The sequence below is a fragment of the Urocampus carinirostris genome, chromosome 3, assembly GCF_059441175.1.
Source record: "Urocampus carinirostris isolate Australia breed hairy pipefish chromosome 3, RoL_Ucar_1.0, whole genome shotgun sequence".
In the NCBI taxonomy this organism is placed as follows: domain Eukaryota; kingdom Metazoa; phylum Chordata; class Actinopteri; order Syngnathiformes; family Syngnathidae; genus Urocampus; species Urocampus carinirostris.
The window spans coordinates 7,261,080-7,284,765 of record NC_142351.1 but is presented as its reverse complement, the minus strand read 5'-3'; the positions used below and the strand labels follow the sequence as shown (position 1 = coordinate 7,284,765).

The 23,686-nt window shown below is 41.4% G+C and overlaps 1 protein-coding gene and 1 pseudogene across 6 annotated transcripts in view; one reads left to right on the top strand and one right to left on the bottom strand.

Annotated features, from left to right (window-relative positions):
• Positions 1-23,686, top strand: part of mbnl2 (muscleblind-like splicing regulator 2) — a 72,382-nt gene that overhangs the window by 2,334 nt on the left and 46,362 nt on the right. For 4 of the 6 annotated variants that reach the window (XM_088330515.1, XM_088330514.1, XM_088330512.1 and 1 more), the window contains exons 1-2: positions 4,600-4,952; positions 13,191-13,880. In XM_088330515.1, coding sequence (XP_088186641.1) covers positions 13,707-13,880 — 174 coding nt within the window. In that variant the 5' untranslated portion in view covers positions 4,600-4,952; positions 13,191-13,706. Of the gene's footprint in view, positions 1-4,599; positions 4,953-13,190; positions 13,881-23,686 lie in introns of those variants that run through there. The other 2 variants (XM_088330513.1, XM_088330511.1) reach the window with 2 other exon arrangements.
• LOC148368490 (U2 spliceosomal RNA) lies at positions 8,382-8,506 on the bottom strand (annotated as a pseudogene).

Genomic DNA, 23,686 nt, shown 5'->3' with positions numbered 1-23,686 from the left:
GGCAGAGGTTCGTTGACGGACTGACCAAGGACGAGTGAGAGTACCGAGCTTAAACAGAAGGAAAGCCAATCCGTCAACGAGCCGCAGCTGGCGCCACACGGGCGTCGTCAACTGGGCGCCATGGCAACCGTGACAGATGTGGTTTTAGTCAGGCCTTTCCTAGACATTTACTTTGGACCATGGATAGGTTTTAATTTGAGTGTCAGTCCGATGAACATTTTTCTGGCTAAAAGCTTTGCCAAGTAATGTGTACGAGGCACGATGTGTGCGAGAAATATTTTTTTGGGAAGAGCGTCGCTAGGAATCAAATGAACTGAACCATTTCAAAGCAGTGGAGGCAGCGTTGGTCACTCTTATATATTTTTTAATCTATCGTTTTTCATCATATTTAAGACAATCCTGTGCTTTATCAAGGAAAAGAGAGTTTTAAAAATGGGGTTTTGGGTTGAATTTGGGGGTGCTTAAGCAACCCACCAAAATAGTCTGGTTACGCCCATGGCCTTCAGTAGTATTGATCCAGACCTCAACAGTGGCGTCAACAGAATAGAATAGAATAGCATATACCTTTTATTGTCATTGTTACAAAATGGGTTAACATATTGTGACAACGAAATTGGGCATGACACTCCAGTTTCACACATTCACAGTGAGGTGTAGAAACCAAAAAGATAAGGAACAGAGAAGATAAGACATGACATGAGTCTCAGGGGGGGTGTTTGATATCATATGCATGGGAGGGGGGCAACTCTCCTATTACCCCCCCAAAAAACAGTAGACAGACAGGTCCTTTCTAGAGGTTTAATTTTCCTCCATTCTGATTGGTCAATATAATGTGTGGTTGACTTTATATTTGTTGAATATTTAAAAGGTTAAAATTGATTTGTATTTTATCACTTTTTGGATTTGTAAATGATTTATTTTCTTTCCAGTGTTTTGAGGAATGTGTTTCACATTTAGCTTTTTTAAGAGCTATAGTTGTCAGGACCAGAACTGAAAGAGGACCCAATTGTGTAGCGTTTATCACAGGTTTTATTGAAGGAAAAAGGAAGTTTGCTGGACGCGGGAAGAAAGTCGGTAGCCGGGACTGGGAGAGCAAAGCGTGGTCAGGGTCGGAAACGAGTCGCAAGCCGGGACGGGAGAGCAGACGTTGTCGGGATCAAAAACGGATCGTAATTCGGGACGGGAGAGCAGACGTGGTCGAGATCAAAACAGGTCGTAGCCGGAGACAAACGGGAGCAAAAACCGGACAGGCGGGAGTCAGGGTCGAAAAAGGCTTGCCTTGTAAAAACAGAGGTTCGCAGACAGACTGACAACAGGGGATCGACAGGACAGGGTTTAAATAGAGACAGGGAGCCAATCAGAACCCGCGGCGGTTGGCGCCAAATGAGTGGGCACAGGTGAATCACATCATTAGTCATGACAATAGTTTACTATTGTATTTCTTAGTTTATTCCTTGATGCACTGAAAAGTCAGTATTATTAATTGACATTCTGTAGCGTCACACAGCGATTCCTACTTAACTTTGAAATTGCTTAGTATAAGAAGATTTAAAGTTTAAACGGGTTAAAAGTTCAATTGAGAGTGAGTAAATACATGCTATAATTTAGTAGAATAATCATTTTAAAAAAATACGTATTCATTTTGTGCATAATTTTACAATTATTTTTGGTATATTGACAAAATCTTTTTATTTTTTATTTTTTTTTGTTCTTCTATTGTTTCTTGTTTTCCTAGCTTTTTACTTCATTTTCCTGCTTTTACTGCTTTTATCTCCATTTTTGTTTTTAAATGTTTTTCTTCTTTTGCATCTGTTTTCTTAGCTTTCTATTTCTTTTATTTGGCTTTTTTCCCTTCTTTCTTTCTTCTTTTTCTCTTTTTTTCTTTTATTCATTTGTTTCCAGCTTTTTTCTTTCTTTTTCATCGCTTTGTTATATTTTTCTCCTTTTTTTCTTTTTTTACTTCTTCCTTTTCTTACAAAATTAGTTTCTAACAAAATTACATTCAAATCACACCACGCAAGTTTTTTTTGAGTGGGCAGAACGTTTCTAAATATATATATATATATATATATATATATATATATATATATATCTCATCTCATTAGCTGCACCGCTTATCCTCAGTAGGGTCGCGGGGGTGCTGGAGCCCATCCCAGCAATCAACGGGCAGTGGGCAGGGGACACCCTGAACTGGTTGCCAGCCAATCGCAGGGAACACAGGGACAGACAACTCGCTCGCTCATTCACACCTAGGGACAATTTGGACCGGCCAATCCACCTGAAATGCATGTCTTTGGAATGTGGGAGGAAACCGGAATGCCCGGAGGAAACCCACGCAAGCATGGGGAGAACATGCAAACTCCACACAGGAACGTTCGATCTCATGACCTCAGAACTGTGCCACACATGCGCTAACCACTGCGCTGCCGTGCTTCCAGTATTTATATAACGGCACACAATTTGCTGATAATTATCAATTTGTTGTTACCGATCAGACAAAATTGAACATTTTTGCAAAACACATCTGACAATGTATCAAGCACACTGCCATCCTAAGGCACAGTGGATGAGAAACAGTATTTTAAAGGGTAGAGCAGCACTAATACCTGAGGCTTGGAAGGTGACTGGATTTCTATGACCCTCCACACAACCTACGTGTCACATATACAGTGTTCATTTGAGCTGTGAAAAGTGATGGGTCCCGGGGACTCGCATGCTCAAAAATCGATGAGTCCCAACAGAGATCTATGGCTCCCCAAAATTTAGTGTTATCATGGTTGCAATTGTAAATCGGCGACAAATATATCATATAAATCTATATATTCATTCAGTTTTAATCATCACAGTTTATTGGTAATACAAATCAGTTATCACTTCGGATTTTTCAATTCACAATATTGTACACTATACTTAATAATATTGCTGAAATATGTATATATTCCTGCAGTTTTAATCATCACAGTTAATTGGTAATACAAAGCAGTTATCGCTTCCAATTTTCAGCTCATACATTCTTCGTGCTTTGCTGTCCCGCCATAGTTGTAATGCCTTCTCAAGGTCCAATCCATTATTATCCTCATAGCGTAACCAGGATTATAATTTAGTCTATTGGGGCAGAAAAGTCCTTTTCTTGCTGGTATTCTTTTGTTTATTTTCTTTCGTCGAATCGTTCCCTTCCAAACACGTTTTTTCCTTGCCTTCGCGGTCTTCCGAAGAATTTCTCCGCCGTTTTTTCGTGCCGGAATTATTGCCGTTGTTACCACTTTCTGTGTTATGTTTCGACTTATTAATGACACTGAAGAAATGACCAATTTTTTTGTTGATTTGCACATAATACCAACTGTTTTTTCGGAGGCATACTTCTCTTTCACTCGACAACCGTCACAACAATGACGTCATCTCGAAGCAACGAGATCTCGTTTGCCGAGATCGGCGCGAGACCAAAACAACAATGGCAGATGGCGGATCTGCCTGGCGAAAAGTTTGGAGTGCGGTAAATCTTTGTTTAAAAAAAAAAAAAGTAATCGGGTAATAATGACAAATGGTGTCAAAAACGTTGCGTCCCGGGCACGCACGTTGATTTGAGCCAATGTGTCCCCAGCAAAAATGATGCTCTAGGACGCAGGTACGGGGGCAAACCAGAACACTGCACATAAGAGAGTGTGACCATTTATTTCCCACCGAAACATGACAGCTGTGAAAGTGCTGCGCGTTTAATTTCCCTGATTCTTCACTCCAGTAATCAATTTAATGAATCGTTTTCCAGTGGAAACATCACTGCTGCACTTTTAATTTGCACATCAGAGAGAATTGCCAAGCATATTTGGCCCGCTGATACCAACGAAACACCCAGGCTGCTGTTTCATTCACCGCCTTTGTTTTACACTTTGTATGAGACTCAGACTGACGCTACAGCTGTTTGATTGAATCCGAACTTCTGACTCATCAGTTCTGCGACGCCCCGGCTTCACAGCTCACATGATGCCAACCTGTATGTCATTAACCGGGTGGCGAGAGGTGGGGGCAAACAGAATGGGTTGACCCCGCTGCCAGGAACAGAAACGTTCAATGGAACACGATTATCCAGTCCAGTAAACTCGGATTTATGATTAAAATTCAATATGAAAGACAGCTTAGAGGACCGGCGGAAGAGTGATGTGAATAATTGGAGTGTCTGTCTGGATGATGAGGGGAGGAGGTGCGCCGCTCCTGTTTCCTGGGGGGATGGTGTTACATATCAATAGATCACTGACAAGGACAAAACGATCATCCGTATGGACTAAGTGGTGATCACGCACAAAGAGTTCCTCGACGTATTTGCTGCATATCACGTGATTTTTACCGACAGACGTTACAAAATGGCAAACTTGGCGGGGTGTGACATCGGGGAAATACCTCGAGAAGTCAACATTCAAAGGATGTTACTATGAGCGCAGGTTTTTTTCCCCTCATTGCTTTTTCTCTTCCAATAGATGTACAGACATCATTGATTCACAGAGGCTCTTCTCCCATTGGCTGAAGCTCTAAAAGGGTGGTGCTGTGTCTCCTGCTGGTGGGCAGGAAGGGGCTGGCTTTATGGCGTGGGTGTACTAGGGGCGGTGGGTGTGACTGCTGAAAATGTTTGAGTGAAATAGTTGAAGTCGGCACTCGCTTTCCGCTTACACGGCCAACTGCCCGCCTGCTGCCCGCCCGCCCGCCTCGCTGCCGGCTTGCAGTCCCGCTTGCCTTCCTCGATCGCTCGCTTGCTTGCTGAAAAGAAGAGGGAACCAAAGTCGGCATGGACCTCTGGCTGCTGCATAGGGCAGCGTGCGAGGAATGACAACAGTTCACATGGTCATTAACTCTAGTCGCAGAGGCTAACAGTCTCACTGTAGCTGAAGCCCAGTGCCGCACAAGGTGCCTCCTGTGTTGGGGGCAGCGGACAGACAACCACGAGGACCTGCTGAAACAAGGTGGGAAAGCAAAGTCATTCTTTAAGTTTGCTGCAGTGTGCTGCACATCAGTTTATGTAGGATGAGAGGGATTTTTTTTTTGTGTGAGAGTGTGTGGCTACAAAAAAGGGAGAACCTCCTGATTAAATGCATAACTGCAGTTTCCTGCACCAAGTCCTGAGAGAAGAAATCCGTTATCACATACCTGTCAACCTCCACGGCTCCATGCCCGTACAAACTGTCGTATTTTCCCGTACAAAATACAAAATAATCGCACACCATATTTTTTTTTCCGGAATGATGCATGATGGGAAATCCCCAGGCGACAGACGCATGCGATTGACCAATTTGCGTTTTTCCGTACAGATTTCCTTGTACGTCGTACTTGTCTTAAAATGCATAAAAAACGTACTTTGTACGGCAAAACCGTACAGGTTGACGGGTATGTTATCACAGAAGCGATTTTTTTTTAAAAAATTCAAATTACAATGAAATGAAATGATCTGCATTTATATAGCGCTTTTCAAGTCAATGACTTCCCAAAGCGCTTTACAATGTGCTCCACATTTCCCAATAGCGGCCGTGCAGCCATGTGAGGCGCTAACCTGCTTATTGGGGGTATTAGGGGTTCAGTGTCTTACCCAAGGACACTTCAACATGTAACACGGACGAGCCGGGATTCGAACTGGGATCCCTTGATCCCAAGACGAGCGCTCTACCTCCTGAGCTACTGCCGCCCACAAATATCATGAATTTCTTATCTGTCCGTATCACTGACAACTGCACATTGATGTGAAGATTTCCTCGTACATCATGGGAAATACTTTTTGTATCTACAGTACTGATAGAATGAACAGATTTAAATTGTCTTGTCATTGATATTAACGTTGTGAAACATTGTATCCAATGAGATTAGAAATGGGACTCCAGGGTAAACATGTAAAGATTTAAAAAAAGATACTAGACTGTCAAAATGAGTAGGTAAAAATATTTACCGCATGGAGCGAGACCGGCCCAAGTTAAAATACTAATTATATGGAAACAATTATAACAAGAGTGCAATGAAAAGTAGTGTGATTAACCTGAGCAGCAACAAAAACTCTCAAAGAAGTCCCAAGATATATATTTTCACTGTTTTGCATGCTTGTTTAGGGTGGTGATGGCCCTGCGGAAGAAACTGACTATGAGCCTGTTTGTCCTCGTTTGAAGCGACCTGTAACAACTACCACAGGTCAAAGCAGTAGTGGCCAGGGTGGGAAGCGTCCCTCATAATTTTAGATGCTCAGCTGCGGTATCACAAGCCGGCAATGTTCTCCAGACTGGGCAGAGAGCAGCCGATGATCTTATGGGCTGTGTTGATAACTCTATTTTTTCCTATCTGCTGCATTGCCCCCAGCATATCACACCGTGATGCCGTATCCAGTGTTCAGGTTTACCCGCGTCCCTGCGTCCTAGACGCATCATTTTTGCTGGGGACGCATAGTCTCAAATCAACGTGCGTCCCCGGGACGCAACTTTTTTGACACCAAATTGTCATTACTACCCGATACTTTTTTTAAACAAAGATTTACCGCACTCAACTTTTCGTCAAGCAGATACGCCATTGTTGTTTTGGTCTCGCGGTTCGAGATTTCGTCTGCACGCCGATCTCTGCAAACGAGATCTTGTTGCTTCGAGATGACGTCATTGTTGTGGTGGTTGTTGTCGAGTGAAAGAGAAGTATGCCTCCGAAAAAATAGTTAGTATTAGGTGAAAATCAACACAAATTTGGTAATTTCTTCAGTGTCAATATGTTGAAACGTAATACAGAAAGTGACAACAACGGCTTATAATTCCGGCACAAAAAACCGGCGGAGAAATTCTTCGGAAGATCGCGGAGGCAAGGAAAACACGTGTGTTGAAGCGAACAATTCAACGAAAGGAAAAACAAAATAATACTCCGAGCAAGAAAAGGATTTCAGCCAAATTGGACTAAATTATAGTCCTGGTTACGCTATGAGGATAATAATGGATTGGACCTTGAGAAGGCATTACAACTGTGACGGGACAGCAAAACCACGAAGAATATACAAAGTGAAAAATCTGAAGTGATAACTGCTTTGTATTACCAAATAACTGTGATAATTAAAACTGCATGAATATATAGACAAATATTTCAGCAATATTATTTCGTATAATGTACATTATTGTTGTGAACTGAAAAATCTTGAAGTGATAACTGATATGTATTTTGTAATAAACTGTGATGATTAAAACGTAATAAATATGTAGATTTATATTACATATTTGTCGCCGATTTACAATTTCAACCTCGATAACACTAAATTTTGGGGACCCATAGATTTCTGTTGGGACCCATAGATTTTTGAGCATGCGAGTCCCCGGGAGGGACCCATCACTTTTCACAGGTAAAATGAACACTGCGTATGCCAGAATGTGTATGTAGTAGTCTGATCATGAAGTATAAAAAGAGTATTGTAGAAACATACAAATTGAATGATATAATAATGTCACACAATATTTAGTCCAAATTGATTGCAGTAACATAATTATCACAATAATCTCTTTTCATTTTTCGTTTATAGATTGTCTAATCGTATAGTCCGTATAGTAAACTGTAAATGTGACAAATATGATCAGTTTGTATATTTTTTTACCGTCGGGTTTTACACTTTAGCTTAAATTAGTTTGATACCTACCCATATTACATGTGATGGTGTAAGAGTCTATAGTTTACAATAGTCTTTGATATGTGCAAACATTTAAGAATCTTTGTGATTAAGGGAGTCACAAATAAACACGACTTGACTTGATAACAAGCATAAAAGACTCCTTTTTTGACAATACCACTTAACCCTTGTCAACAACTCTTTGCAGTGAATCCTTATTTTGTCGATAGTGTTACAGATTTACCTTTTTTGAGAATACATATTTAATCCAAGACATTTGTATCTCGTTTGGATGAAGAGAAACCGTAAATTGAACAATAAAAGTCAATGATGTTGATTATGTTTCTTTATACAATAAATTTCTGCAACCAAATATTCTATTCTTGTCGATATTAAAAACAGTGACATTAAAATAGTATCAAGATATCAAGTTTATCTTCAAGGTCCAGCAAAAATTAAACGGTTGTCACGAGCAAATATTGAAATTTTCCACACAAAAGAACAACGAGTTGGTCTCATTGTTGTATTACCCAAATCCTATTCGCTACAGTTGTGTCAAGGTTCAACGGCAAGAATTCCAAATTATTTATTTTGGTTAAAATCTGAAGCAAAATGGAAGGTGGGGGATTTTGTAAGGTTTATTGTTCTATATTCTTTATCAATTCTCCATTATCCGTTATCGGTCAAACCATAATACACTGCAAAGCCAAGAGGCCGAGACACTTGTTCCCAGCCAAGAGGCTGAGTCAAGCTCCTAGCCACAGGGCCAAGCAGCTATCAATGCGAATGCACCGATCCCGGAGGTACTGCAATACCGGGCCGATGCGTGGAGTGGACAGAGCAAGCTCTTATTCCATCTCCCAATTGCAAAAATCAACTAAGCATGGTGCACAAGTCAAAAACTATATGCCGACACATCTAAAACTTCACAGTCGGCTCATGCCGAAACATCCAAAATTTTGCAGTTGGACCTGACCAACACATGCCGATACTATTAGAAGGTAATCTAATCCGACAAGGAGAGGGATGCGACTTATATTATGGACATGGCCCTACGGGGTCACAAGCTAAGGCTATTATGAAGTGCATTACGCCTATCTGCTGACTCTGTAAAATGCTTCTTATGATGCATCTTAACATCAGCTTAGTCTTTGTGAAGTCACATTCACTAGTCCTTACGTGACGGTCATTTGCAAGAGTCTAGGCTCAAAGCAAATACAATTTCAAAGCCACGATATTAAAGTCACGTTTTATCTTCTGTTTCTTTTTCATTAAAGTGTGACCCATGGAGCCATATATGCAAAGAGAGGGAGAGCCGTACCATATGATTTAAGACAAAATTCAACAAAACCCCCAAACCCGCTCTTCATACCAAAGCTAATATTTTAGCGCTGTGTGACATTATATAATTTCATCAAATTTATGAAATACAGTAATAATGATCCCAGACCCAAGGTCCATATTACTTGAGATCGTTGAGGCTCATTTTGACCTTTTCGTAAATAATAGTTTCAGAAATAGGTGCAAGCAGTTCATTTGTAAAAATATCACAAAATATTGCAAATGTAAAGTTTCCAGCTGTCCCTTCAGCGCAGTGGCTGAGTGCGAGAAAGAAGGAAGCATGCCGTATGCAAATATCAACCCACCCTGTACCGCTCACCCAATCCAACATCTCAATGTGCATGCCTGGCGTTTTTAGGTATCTACAGTTTGTTCTGTGGGTTTTCATCATAAAATGTCACAACACTGAACATTCATTGTTTAATGAGCTTCTATATAAAGTATTCCTTAGCGATCTACAGCCAAAAAGGGGTCTGTTGGTGTCACACCTTTGACTGTAAATTGTCGTTGAAACCTTGCCGTTCATATATTTGACCGAACAAATTCTGTTACCAGTGCTACATCGGATTTGCATGTACCAATCTCGGTATGGATCATTTGAGAATTGAAATGACACAGAGGAAATTAGCCCGTGCAAAATTTCTGTCTCTGTCTCTGTCTGTCTCTGTCTCTGTCTGTTTTTCTCTCTCTCCCTCTCTCTTTCAATGAATGTATTTTTCTCTCTTGGTTAGTTTGGTCATCTTAATGGAAAAAACCTACATGAGTTTACACTACTTGTAAAAAAATAGTTTTCTATTCATTTACCGATTATATTAGTGTCTATTATCTCCGTGACTTAGAATCATTCGCCTTCTGTAAGTAAATTTCTGGTTTGGAACTTTTTTAGCATATTTAATTTAATGGAGTTTGTTTTTTTGTCTTTTAATTGTCTGACAGATGTCATGCCATAAAGTGGGCTTGTTTTTCCAAAGGATTTATTTAGAAATATCTCTTTTAATTTTCCATTCGAAACCTGACTTACTGACAGATTTTTGTAATTTATTTAGCTTCATTAAAGTCTGCATTCGGCATCTGGGAAAACATTAAAAAGCTTACAGTCAGCCGCATTTGATCTGGAAAGGACCTCGTCCTTTTTGGAGGCAGTGTCCATTTACACGCTGGCTGTAATGCCTTCCAGTGTAAATTAGGATTAACACACCTACAATTGTAATTTTGTCAATATTTGCAGAAAAAATCAAAACTTTACAAGTTTCAATGTCATATGACCTAAATATGGCATATTATATCAAATATACATTTTAAATGATTTCTTAACTACTGTATTTTTTATTTATTTATAATATAATACTACATGGGGCAGCACGGCGGCGCAGTGGTTAGCACGTGTGCAGGCACAGTTCTAAGGTCTTGGGAACCTCCTGTGTGGGTTCAAATCTAGCTACCGGACTTCCTGTGCGGAGTTTGTATGTTCTCCCCGTGCTTGCGTGGGTTTCCTCCCACATTCCAAAGACATGCATTTCAGGTGGATTGGCCGGTCCAAATTGTCCTTAGGTGTGAATGAGCGAGTTGTCTTTCCCTGTGTGCCCTGCGATTGGCTGGCATCCAGTTCAGGGTGTCCCCTGCCCACTGCCCGATAATTGCTGGGATGGGCTCCAGCACCCCCGCGACCCTACTGAGGATAAGCGGTGCAGCTAATGAGATGAGATAATACTACATCCGGGCAGCGCAGTGGTTAGCGCGTGTGCGCCACAGTTCTAAGGTCTTGGGAACCTCCTGTGTAGGTTCAAATCTAGCTACCGTACTTCCTGTGCGGAGTTTGTATGTTCTCCCCGTGCTTGCTTGGGTTTCCTCCGGGCACTCCGGTTCCCTCCCATATTCCAAAAACATGCATTTCAGGTGGATTGGCTGGTCCAAATTGTCCCTAGGTGTGAATGGAGGAGCGAGTTGTCTTTCCCTGTGTGCCCTGCGATTGGCTGGCAACCAGTTCGGGGTGTCCCCTGCCCATTGCCCGATGATTGCTGGGATGGGCTCCAGCACCCCAGCGACCCTACTGAGGATAAGCGGTGCAGTTAATGATATGAGATAATACTAGTACTAAGTAGGGTTTGTTTTCTGTTGACCATGCATTGCCTCTGCCGGAGTAATTTATCACGAAGAAGTCATCAAACACAATTGACTAAGAGTGCACAGATACTAGCCTAATGGGTTACCCTTGTGGTAATCAGGTCAAGTCAATGACTTTCACTCAAAACACTAGTTCTGCTGACACTCATACAAATTAGCAGACTACCAAGATAATGCCCTTGCCAGCTGGCCTTAGTAAGCATCAGTAATCCATAAGGCCTACTACTTTGAAGTGTAGTGTGGTGCAACCTTATGTCTGTCCTGCTTTTCAGGTTATTATATAGTATCCCTTGATGGAGCACTGACACCAAATACACTAGCGAGTCAATACTCCAATGTTCATGATAAATTAAATCAATGAATTTTGATGAATATAACTAAAGATGTCACTGCTTTGGTGGCTGACTGCAGCAGGACTGAGTACTTTGGTAGTTAAGTTTGATAGAGTGTGTAAGAGAAGGAAGATTAAGGGGAATGCAGACAAGAGTAAGGTAACAAGGTTTTCGAGAGGATGTGGGGGGATGGAGGAAGTTTGGCGGGATGGAACCATATGATGCGGAGGAGTGAACCAGTATATGCTGTCGGGACTCCCTGCTGATGAAGGGTTGCATGGCACAGCAACTCACCCTCTGTTGTGCTGTGGGCTTAATGTTCTGTGTCAGGTTCAGAATAGGGAAGTAAGATCAATATTTAGTGAATGTGAGTGTGTTCTTGACTTTAGCCAATCTCCCGATAGAGTGATAAGGCTTCGACAGACACAGACGGACCACTAAATGTGGTTTTATCAAAACTATCAATACACTCCACAGATGTATATTCACCATGAGTATGTTAATCTCATATCAGGGATCAGAACATTGGCTGTTTTTACCTAATTTATTGTGACATGGTTGCTGAAAACCACGGTGTTTAAGCTCTGCATAAACGATAACAGATATTAGCAAAATATCAACTATGGTGAGCAAAAGTTCATGCTGTTTAAAGATTCGAATCTGACCAAGACTAAAGAAATGCAGCATGTTCTACAGTTGATAGAGTGGTTCAAATAAGAGCCCAATTTGAAAAAGACAGACAGTTTTTATGAGCGTTGAAAGTCCCGTTACAAAGAAATAAAACTACATAATGGATGTGTTCCCCAGAAGCCGGCATAATTATTTGAGGAAGACCAAATGAGGAAGAGTAGATAGAATGGCATTATTCCCATTTCATACTTTTCGACAAAGTAGGGTATCTTCATCACTTTGGTCTTTCCTGGGTTCTAAAAATAATGCAATTTAATTGTTTAAGGTCCATTCTATCGTGATTTTCACCTGACTGTTTCTTCCACAGCGAATACGGCCTCTATGGGGAAATGTTAAATTAAATCATGCCTTGGAGAGAGAAACTGCTCTTCTGAACTACTTGGCCGAGAATCTTCTAATTTCATTTGCCTTGATCAGACAAGTGGAGCAGGTTATGTTAGACAATGGCCTGATTTAACGGTTAGAGCAACACAGTTTTGTTGGGCTATTTCTGGACTGAGTTACTTGAAGATTCTTACTTTACAATACTCACATTGAATTTATGAAGGGATAAATGGATGGATGGATGGATAGTTAAAAATGCTAGGCCGAAGATGCGAACAGCTATATTGCAAGAATTAAAATATGTTTATTTTAAATCCAAAATAGTACAACTTGCAAAAGCACGAGGGTCTGTGTCCACATAAAACGGGGCAGACTTGCTAAATGTGTCATGGAGTCAATATCTAGCGTTGACAATGAAGAAAAAATAAATATGGAAGGACACAGTCCAGTGTTATTATCATGTCTCGCGCTGGTATATCCATCTGTCTCAGTCACTCTGGATTCTGGACAACTGCCTAGAATAATGCTGTGCTGGGTGGTCTCCGTTTTGACCACGCCATCAAGTCAGCATTGCTATACTGGGTGGGTCGGATCCAGAGCTTCTTGTCTTGTGTCTTGCCTCACAGTATTGGACTTTTCACAATTCCATGCTCTTTGGTGACTGACAAATGCACTACTGGCTGCCGTGTATTCTATTAAACTACGGTATCTAAAACATAGAACCATCATCATCACACCAGTATTCATATTGCGTTTTTTATTTGTTCTTTCCTCTGCAGATTGCTGATAAGAGTTCTTTGTGAAACATTCTCGCTTCATGATGATCCCTGGCAAGTCCTAAGGGTCCCTGAGTCCCACTGAAGTTGTCACGACCTTGGAGGCTAGAACCTCTTCCTACAGTCCAGTTTTTCCATCACAAGACATTTTCAATTTTTATCAATTTTTGGAGACATTGGGACATTCAGTAAAACATCTCTTGGAGCTTGAGGCGTTGTATTTGCCTGAGATTGCACTCAAGTATTGTTGAATCATGAACACTACACAGTTTAACTGGAAAATACTGCAACATCAGTGCAGGCCCAGGTTCCACTAACACACACAATTTGAACAGTTCAACTTTTCCATTTCTCTCGGCAGAGGCTAGTTATAACCACTGAGTGAAAGAGGATCGATTTCAGCTGCAAATTCCATCACTAGGTTTCTGTTTTTCCTGGAATACGTTCTTATTGTTCCTCAGAGGAATAGTTTTTCCCTTCAACTGAGCAGCTCTGCTCCAACTTGCCAGCGACGCAGACATGGCTCTAAATATTGGCTCTATACGTGACACAAAATGGCTGACCCTGGAAGTGTGTCGGCAGTTTCAGAGGGGGACTTGTTCACGGAGCGATGAAGAGTGCAAATTTGCCCACCCATCCAAAAGCTGCCTGGTGGAAAATGGGAGAGTAATCGCTTGTTTTGACTCTTTAAAGGTAAGATCATTCATTCTGTCACTATACACTATATTATAGTACTTTACTGTGTATTACAAAACATCACAAGACCTCCAAAGAAAGTAAATAGAGTAATAAGTCCAACCTAAATTAACTTCAGGCTTGGAAATTTGTAATGGTCGACTGGTGTATGCTGTCACATGCTCAAATTAGCTCAATGCTGTGCTGCAGTTAGATGATTTGACCTATGAAACTAAAGGCCACAGATGTCTGTTGTCATGTTTACTGTCACGGCAGGTATGCATGTGAAGTTTTATTTGCTAGCTTCTTCTTTTACTGTGCCGTCCATCATCTGTGTGTGGTGCACATTTTATATCCCAAGAAGACATTGCAGGGCTTCTATTCCTGGTTCCTTGTCAACCTGGAAACAACACATACTGAATACGGCCTTAAGAATACACGCGTTGGAACAAATGCAATTTTTTAATGATTTACAAGCATAATGGCCAAGGCTTGGCCTGGCCAGCCATTCTACTTGAGCGAGGTTGTTTGGGCCGTGGTCTGTTGGGAAAGTGCCTGGGAGCCATTAGGGAGTGCCAAAGAGCAGAATGACCGCATGCAGCTCCAGAGCCGATTGCACACAGAAGCAGATATTTATCGATTCTGTTGGTATGCATTCAGGGTACCTTGACACAAAATCAAGTTAAAGACACTCCCAGAGGACTAAAGTAATCCTTTATATATTTTCATGAAATTTGGTCCAGTCATTTCGGAGCCTATAGGCCACATATGAATGCATACACGTACGCTAATCGGGATTGGTATGAATGAATGAAAACTTTATTTCGAACATTAAAATAAACAATAAAATAATGTCACATAACATGTTCGAAATGGCGTCGTCAGAAGCAGATGCTTATTTTCCCTACCCCTTTAACCTCCCTATTAAATACATTTTACAAATCCTTTCTCCTCTTGTGTCTAATATAACAAAATCTCATGGATATACTTATTACTTGGGTCAGATATCAATAATTGTAATAATTACTATAATCACATATTTTATACACTAATCTTCGTAATACCCATCCCTCAACGTCATAATGCCACTAGTTACCAAATATCACTGCCGCACAAATGATGATAACAACATTTAAAATAAACATAATATTTATGATAACAGTTCTGATATAATAATAGCAACAATAACAACAAGTTAACCATAGTTTTAAACGCAGTATTTCCAATCTCTCTCATATCCCATTTTCTTCATCTCTGTATTTTGCTAGTAATGTTTTTTTTGTATTTAAACTTGAACACATGAATAGTTGGACATTGTTTGATCCATTCTTGTAAATTATTCCAAAGTTTGACTCCTCACACAGACACACACATACTTTTCCTGGTGGTTCTCACCTTTGAGATTTTGAATTTACTACAGTTATAATTTCCCTCTTTCCGAGTGAATAATTTTTGGATGTTATCCGGCACCATGTTTTTGTTGACCTTAAATAACAGTTGTGAAGTGAAAAATTTTATTAAATCATCCAATATTAATAATTTGGCCTGCAGGAATAAAATATGAGTATGATCCCGATATCCTACCCTGTGTATGGTTCTTATTGCACGTTTTTGAAGGATAAAAAGGGGCTGTAGTAAACTTTTGTAATTATTGCCCCAGACTTCTGCACAATATGTTAAGTATGGCAGAACTAGAGAACTAGGATACATACAATAGTCCAGTTCTAGGCTGGATAGGTAGACTAGGTTAAAAAGTATCAAACCTCAAAATATTATTATCAAACTAAATTCCCTGCATCTTACCGTAAACCCGACTACTGAAGAAATAGTGCCTCAACATATAATCCATCTATCAATATTGATGGGCCATGTTGAGTTTGCCCCACGCCTGCATTTTATAGTTGATGGCATTTTTAACCTATTATATTTGGGCCATAAAAATGTTCTATACAAGTATGTTAATTGACATTTAATTCTCTCTTTTGATTCAAGAAACAAGGTCACAATCAATTTGAAACACCACAAATGAGCTAAGCAAGTTTTTACACAATTTGGAAACCACTATGTTTATTTTTGTCCTGCATTTCCAAAATGTGAAATAAAGACGTCAAGTATTTAATAAAAAAAACTCCTGTTGGCGGAAACATGTTAGCGGGATCCTCATGTTTTGGGGTTTGTTTTTCTTGAGTTTTCAAATAATGATCATTGTTACTCCAAGAACATTTGACGTGTGCAAGAATTGTTAGAAATGTCAGAAAAAGCTTGATAAAGCATGTGAGATTTAATGGGGCAACCAGGAAACATTCGAAAGGTTTCAGACTTAGGGTTATATTGTAAAATAATAATTACCATTATGGTAACAAACATCAAACACATAACAAGATGGCACCGATGCCAAGCGATTAGGGCAATAGCCTTAAGTTCAGGTTGAGATCGGGGCTTTGCTCTCCTGAGTGGGGTCTGCAGAATTTGCCCATGTTTTTGTCTGTTTTCTCTTTATACCTTGGTTTACGCCATCCATCCATCCATTATATGCACCACTTATCCTCAGTACGGTCGCAGGGGTGCTGGAGCCCATCCCAGCTATCTTGGGGCAGTGGGCAGGGGATACCCTGAACTGGTTGCCAGCCAGTCGCAGGGCACATAGGGACAGACAACTCACTCGCTCATTCACACCGAGGGTGAATTTGGACCTGCCATTTAACCTGACATGCATGTTTTTGGAACGTGGGATGAAACCGGAGTGCCCGGAGGAAACCCACGCAAGCATGGGGAGAACATGCAAACTCCACACCGGAAGTTCGATCTCATGGCCTGAGAACTGTGCTGCGCACGCGCTAACCACTGCACCGCCGTGCTGCCCGGTTTACTGCAATGCTTCTCAATTATTTTCTGTTGTGCGCCCCCTCGGAAGAAGAAATCCTCTTAGGCCCCCCAAGACTAACACCAGCCAAATTTTGCGAAAAGAAACTCAAGCGAGATGTCTTTAAGTGACAGCTTAATTACAGTCGTACCTCTACTAACAAATTTAATGGGAGTACCTTCGTAACCTGAAAACTTTGTGAGTATAAAGACATTTTGAATGTTAACGCACTACTCACTTTCAAGCCCTGATAAAGTGCAACATGATATTTTTTTAATAAATCATAAAAGAGCATCAGAACATGAAACAAACACATGTTAAAATGAGATTACCGCACAATAACCATAAAACGAGAAGTACATCATGTAAAAAAAATGAAGAATAAAGGAAATAATAAAAATATTCATTGACTTTTTTTCCTCGCTTTCATTTAAAACAGATCCATTGACATCTGCTTTTGCTGGCTCTTGACAATCCGTTGGAAATGCGTGAGGGAGACGTAGAGTTAGCCTGACTTGTCAACACTTTTTCAGATTGTCTGTGTTAAATATTGGGGTCACTTGAGGGTCCACTCTAGTTCGTCTCAACACCTCATACTCAATGCTTTTACTCTGCCCTATATGCTATATGGATGCAAAATGTAAACAAAACACACTGCCAAGAGAGCGCCACTGCTCCCCTAGTGTAGTGGAGGTGCAATTGCACTTGATTTTGGGGAAAAAAGAGTTTCCCGACTGATGACCAGTTCTTGTATACTGTATATTGTTTCTTGTCGGCAGTCTATTGGCATAGATTCCGGAGAAATGGTCCAGGAATGTAAGAATCTATATAGGTGATTCTATGTTCGCAGCAACATTTTGGTGTCATTATTTCTTTTAAAAACAACAAAAAAACATACTATGTTTCATGTTTTTATGATGTGATAATAACGTAATATGATTAATACTAAGAAATACATTGTGGTCAAGCTCAGCATGGATACAGTTCTAATTGCAGCTTGTTTTCCTGAACATTGTCTTCCTCCCCTTTTGTCACGACCAGCACACAGGATAGACCCAATCGCGTAACGTTTCCTCACAATTTTATTGAAATAAAGAGGAAGGGCAGTGCCCGCGATCCGATGCTCGCTGGACGCGGGAAGTAAGTCGCTCTCTCAATCGGATTGTGATCCGAATACGGAAGCGGATCTTCCGTCGCGGGCGATGGCAGTGTCGGGAACGAGAAATAGGTCGATAGCCGGGACAGGAGAGCAAAAATGTGGTCAGGGTCAGAAACGGGTCGAAGCCGGGACGGGGGAGCAAAAACGTGGTCGGGATCAAAACGGGTCATAGCCGTAGACAAACAGGTGCAAACGCGGTACAGGCGGGAGTCAGGCTCAAAAAAGGCTTGCCTTGTAAAAACAGAGGTCCGCACACGGACTGACAACAGAGGATGAACAGGACTGGGTTTAAGTCAGGTAACGGAGCCTATCAGAGCCCGCAGCGGTTGGCGCCAAATGAGCGGGCACAGGTGATTCACATCTGTAATCATGACACTTTTCCCAACAAATCTTATTTTTTTTAACTTTTTGTTCAGAAACACATACGTCTATCTATACTTTATAAAGTTATTATAATATTAATAATATAGAATGTTTTTATTATCACTCCCCAACCTATTTCCCCTCCTGTTACGTCCCCACTCCAACCTGTTAAATTCATAAACCTAACGTATTGGAAGCTAACGAGGTGGAATTTCCTTAGCTAATCTAGCTCAGCTTGGTGAATGTGCTGAATCTGCTGTCTGTTTCTATTCACTTACATTTACCTTAGTATTGTTATTTATTTATTTATTTATTATTCAGCCAGTATCAACCATCAACATGATATCTACCGGAAATCATTTTGTCACGCGAAGCTATCGACGTGACTCGTCGCCTTCGATCGGCGCCGGGTTTTTAGACCCAACTGCTGTGTTGGGAGTCATTAGGTGACCAAACCCCCCAATTCCAACCCTTGAATGCAGAGCGCCAAGCAGGGAGGCAATGGGTACCAATGTTGTAAGTCTTAGGTGTGACTCGGCCGAGGCTTGAACCAGCGACCTCCCAGTCTCGGAGCGGGCGCCCTACCATCTAGGCATCTTAGTTTGTGTTATGTCATGGTGAAAAGACAAAAAAATCCGTCTCCAAGTTTTTGGGACCTGCAACGTTTTTCCTCTAAGTTCTGTCATTTTGGCTTTCACTACTCTTTCTTTATGTTTCATTGAATACTCTTTATTGTCATTGATATCAACATTGTGAAACAGTGTATGCAACAACATACAGTGGCGGCAGTGGCTCAGGAGGGAGAGCGCTCGTCTTGGGATCAAGAGATCGCAGCTCGAATCCCGGCTCCTCCGTGTTACATGTCGAAGTGTCCTTGGGTTAGACACTGAACCCCTAATACCCCCAATAAGCAGGTTAGCGCCTCACATGGCTGCATGGCCGCTATTGGGGAAAGGTGAAGCACACTGTAAAGCGCTTTGGGAAGTCTTGACTTGAAAAGCGCTATAGAAATGCAGATCATTTCATTTCATTTCATTATACACAGCACTCAAGGGTAAAAAAACATAAAGAAGACAAAGACCATCAAAGACTTTCTGGATAAATAAGCAAAAGAATAACTTATTTGTAGTGCTTAGAAAACTGGCCTTAGTTATAATAACAATGCAATGAAAAAGAATAGTGCATCGTAACAATCGTGCAATGAAAAGAAATGCGATAACATTTTGCAGCAGCAATTTAAAAAAACATCAACAATATATTTTTAAAGTTTCATGCAATACAGTGGGACCTCGGTTATCGCGGTTAATGGGGACCAAAACCACGAGAGAAAATCCGCGAAGTAGCGTCGCACCTTCAAAATTATTATTTTTTCAATTATTTAATTCTATTATTATAATTTTTTAGACATGCGAAGCTCTGAACCCACGAACGAGGAATCACGAAGTAGCGACGCCCCTTCAAAAATGCTGTTAAAAAAATGTTTTTTTTTAACTTTTTTAATTATTTTATTTTATTATAATTATTATTTTTTAGGCCGGCGAAGCTCTGAATCCGCGAACGTCGAAGCGCGAAGTAGCGAGGTCCCACTGTAGTATTTATATTTATTAAGGAGCAACAAAAAAGAATGAATAAATGATTAAATAAATAAGTCGCAATATGTTTTCACAGTTTTTGTAAAAGGATGGTGATGACCCTGGAGGAGAAGCTTGTCACGGTTGCCATGGGGGCCAATTGGCCCCGCCCGTGTCGCGCCAGCTACGGCTTGTTTACAGATTGCCTTTCCGTCTATTTAAGCTCAGCGCTCTCACTCTTCCTTTGTCTGCCTGTCAACGAACCTCTGCCCCGCAAGACGTGGGTTTTGACTCGGTCCTGTTTCCTGTTGGTATTTCCTGTCCGGGAACCATACCGTTTATTTTGTCCTGTTTAATATCGGTTTCCAGTTTCGTTCCCATCTGGTTTGTCCTGTTTTATTTTGATATCCTGTTTCTTTATCAATCCTGTCTGTCCCGTGCTGTCCGGTATCAACCTCATCTGTCCTTTATCTACTCGGGCAGTTGGTATCGATATCGTTGGCCCCTGGCTTCCTATCATTCCACGCCAGGCTGCTGCCTAACGTGCATAACTCCCCCTTTCCCGTAAAATAAGGCCTTGTGTGAGAAACGCCACGCATTTGGGTCCTGATCCGGTTTCGGTTCATGACAAAGCTGACTGTGTTTGTCCTAGTTTTGAGGGACTTGTAGCGCCTGTTAGAGTGCAACAGGTGAAAGACCCGTGTGAATGGGTAAGTGTGAAGCACATTGTAAAGCGCTTTGGGAGGTTTTCATTGACTTGAAGAGCGCTACAAAAATGCAGACCATTTACATGGTGGCTGGGGTGGAAATTGTCTTTCATGACGTTAATGGCGCTGCTACGGTATCGCAAGCCAGCAATGTCCTCCAGACTGGGTAGAGAGCCGTTGATCATCTTTTGGGGTGTGTTAGTTACTCTCTGTATGCTTTTCCTGTCTGCTGCCGTGCTCCTAGAATATCACATGGGGATGCCCTACGCCAGAATGCTTTCCGCTTTGGTTTTTAGAAAGACGCCAGCAGCTTCCGTCTTTGGATGTTCCTCCTGGGAACTGTCAGGGATTCATCTCATCTCATCTCATTAGCCGTACCGCTTATCCTCATTAGGGTCGCGGGGGGGCTGGAGCCCATCCCAGCAATCATCGGGCAGTGGGCAGGGGACACCCTGAACTGGTTGCCAGCCAATCGCAGGGCACACAGGGACATACAACTCATTCGCTCATTCACACCTAGGGACAATTTGGACCGGCCAATTCACCTGAAATGCATGTTTTTGGAACGTGGGAGGAAACCGGAGTGCCCGGAGGAAACCCACGCAAGCACGGGGAGAACATACAAACTCCGCACAGGAAGTCTGGAGCTGGATTTGAACCCACGACAGGTTCCCATGACATGAACTGTGCCGCACAAGCGCTAACCACTCCGCTGCCGTGCTGCTCTGTCAGGGATTGACATTATTAAAACTATTTAGTGGCTATATTTGCACAGATAAAATACATGTATATAGTTTAATTCTACATGATTATGGCAGACAAGAACTTGCGTCCGTTCTGGATGGAGTCCAAACCGAGAGAGAGGGAGTGGTTTATTTTTCGTCAGAGGAATCGGTACAGACAAGAACACGACTTCAAAATAAAAGAATACAAGATTGATAAACGTACAAGAGATATAATTACACTCATTGTTGAAACGTTACTTTATGTGTGTGTGTGTGTATGAGAAACATTGTATTGGCCTAGATTTTTTTGTGCTTTAATCAATGGAATCAACATTTGAAAACTGCATTTTATATTTCATTTTGCTTTTATTTAGTAATATAAAAACAAGCTAATTACCTTGAGGCAGAAATTCAAGAGATTTACATTGAAAACCTGACAGAACCCTCAAGAAGTGGAGTTGCTGCTGGGCCTCCCCCACCAGGTTACCTTTATCTTTAGATTTTATTGGAAATTATATAATATAAAGTGCATTTTGAGTCCATTGTCTCCCCTGAAAATGTGTTTAGTTTTGCACCCCACCTACCACCTAAAGTCAGATGGGATGAATTCCAACACACCTGCTACCAAGCTAAAGATAAGATGGTCAAAGAATGGAAAGATCACTGAACTGTATTATAAAATGCAGTATTTTTAATGGTCTCAATGATACTTGCCTATATAGCCTCAACCTTTAACCCCAAAAAAATGAGAGCCGTCTTGGCTTGAAAAAAAAAAAGAAAATTATCTATATTCATTATTGCCTTTGACTACGACCTAATCACCACAGAAATCTGCTCAACTACTGAAGCAGTGTCTAACCTGGTCCGACCACCTACTACGTCTGAGTCATCCTCTTTTTCCATAACTCCGCAACCCACTGAAAATGCTCTTGTTTTTTCTCTTCCGTGTGGAAGATTATTACTTTCAATGTCTCATCCGGACTGCATACCATTCTCACACTTGTTGTGAAGTAAGTTGCACGGGGAACTGTTACTGTGCTCCCACTTTAATGTACATAGATTTAGAATTGAATAGTCTCTACTGTCATAAATAGATAGATAGATAGATACTTTATTCACACTTCCAGAAGTATCCTTTTGTCATTTATTAACAGATTAACAGGATGGCCTCGGGGTGCTGTGTTGTAGTTTAGCAACAGCGGAGTGGATGACACACGCTAGGCCAAAAGTTCGACGTCCCTCCAGCAGATGGAAATCTTTGTGCCCAGGGTTACACTACCTCGTGTTCACTGTTCACGTAGATCGAGAGCCCACCTGCTCTCCACTTCCTGCTGGCTTTTGTGTCTCTGTCCGTCCTAACGGCGCTGAAGCCGGGTAGCTCCACGTTAACGTCCGGGATGCTAGTCGGGAGCCACGTTTCCGTAAAACACAGCCAACTGCACTCCCTGTACGCTTTGCTGTTTTTCACCAGCACAGCCAGTTCGTCGGTCTTATTTGGTAGAGAGTTCACATTTACCATGATTACGGATGGTACCGAAGGCTTATAACGCCGCTAGCCGCTTAGCCTTCACCTTAGCTCCGGCTCTGCATCCATTGATTGCATTGAATGGAAGATTGAATGCACCGGGATCCGACGTGTCACTTGTGGATAAACATGTTATAAAAGACTTGCAATATAAAAAATGTAGTGATTGTAGGCTGTCATAAATTGTATGTACATCAGAAAATAGTGGAATGACATTAGCATAGACACTGTGCAAAAATAAAAATAAATACATTGAATCTGAATATAAATATAACTAGATTAAAGAATATAAATTTAATTAGATCAAATATATTAGTTTTCTTATACAGTTTTGTGTGCTTGTTTAGGGTGGTTATGGCTCTGGAGAAGAAACCTCTAAGCCTGTTAGTCTTTGATTTAATGGACTTGTAGCATTTGCCAGGGCAACAGGTCAAAGAGCAGCCGATTATTTTCTGGACTGTGTTGATGACTTCTGCAAGGTTCTCCTACCTGCTGTCTTGCACCCTGCATACCACATTGTGATGCCGCATGTATGAACTCCACTGTGGCCCTGTCCAAGGACACCAGCAGTCTCTGTCCCCAGTTGTTTTTTCCCTGAGCACTCTCAGGAAATTAAAACAGTGGCAATCCTTGATTTTATACTATCACTTGTAACACTGGGCAGCACGGCGGGGCAGTGGTTAGCGCGTGTGTGGCACAGTTCTGAGGTCGTGGGAACCTCCTGCGTGGGTTTGAATCCAGCTACCGGACTTCCTGTGCGGAGTTTGTATGTTCTCCCCGTGCTTGCGTGGGTTTACTTCGGGCACTCCGGTTTCCTCCCACATTCCAAAGACATGCATTTCAGGTGAATTGGCCGCTCCAAATTGTCCCTAGGTGTGACGGAGCGAGCGAGTTGTCTGTCCCTGTGTGCC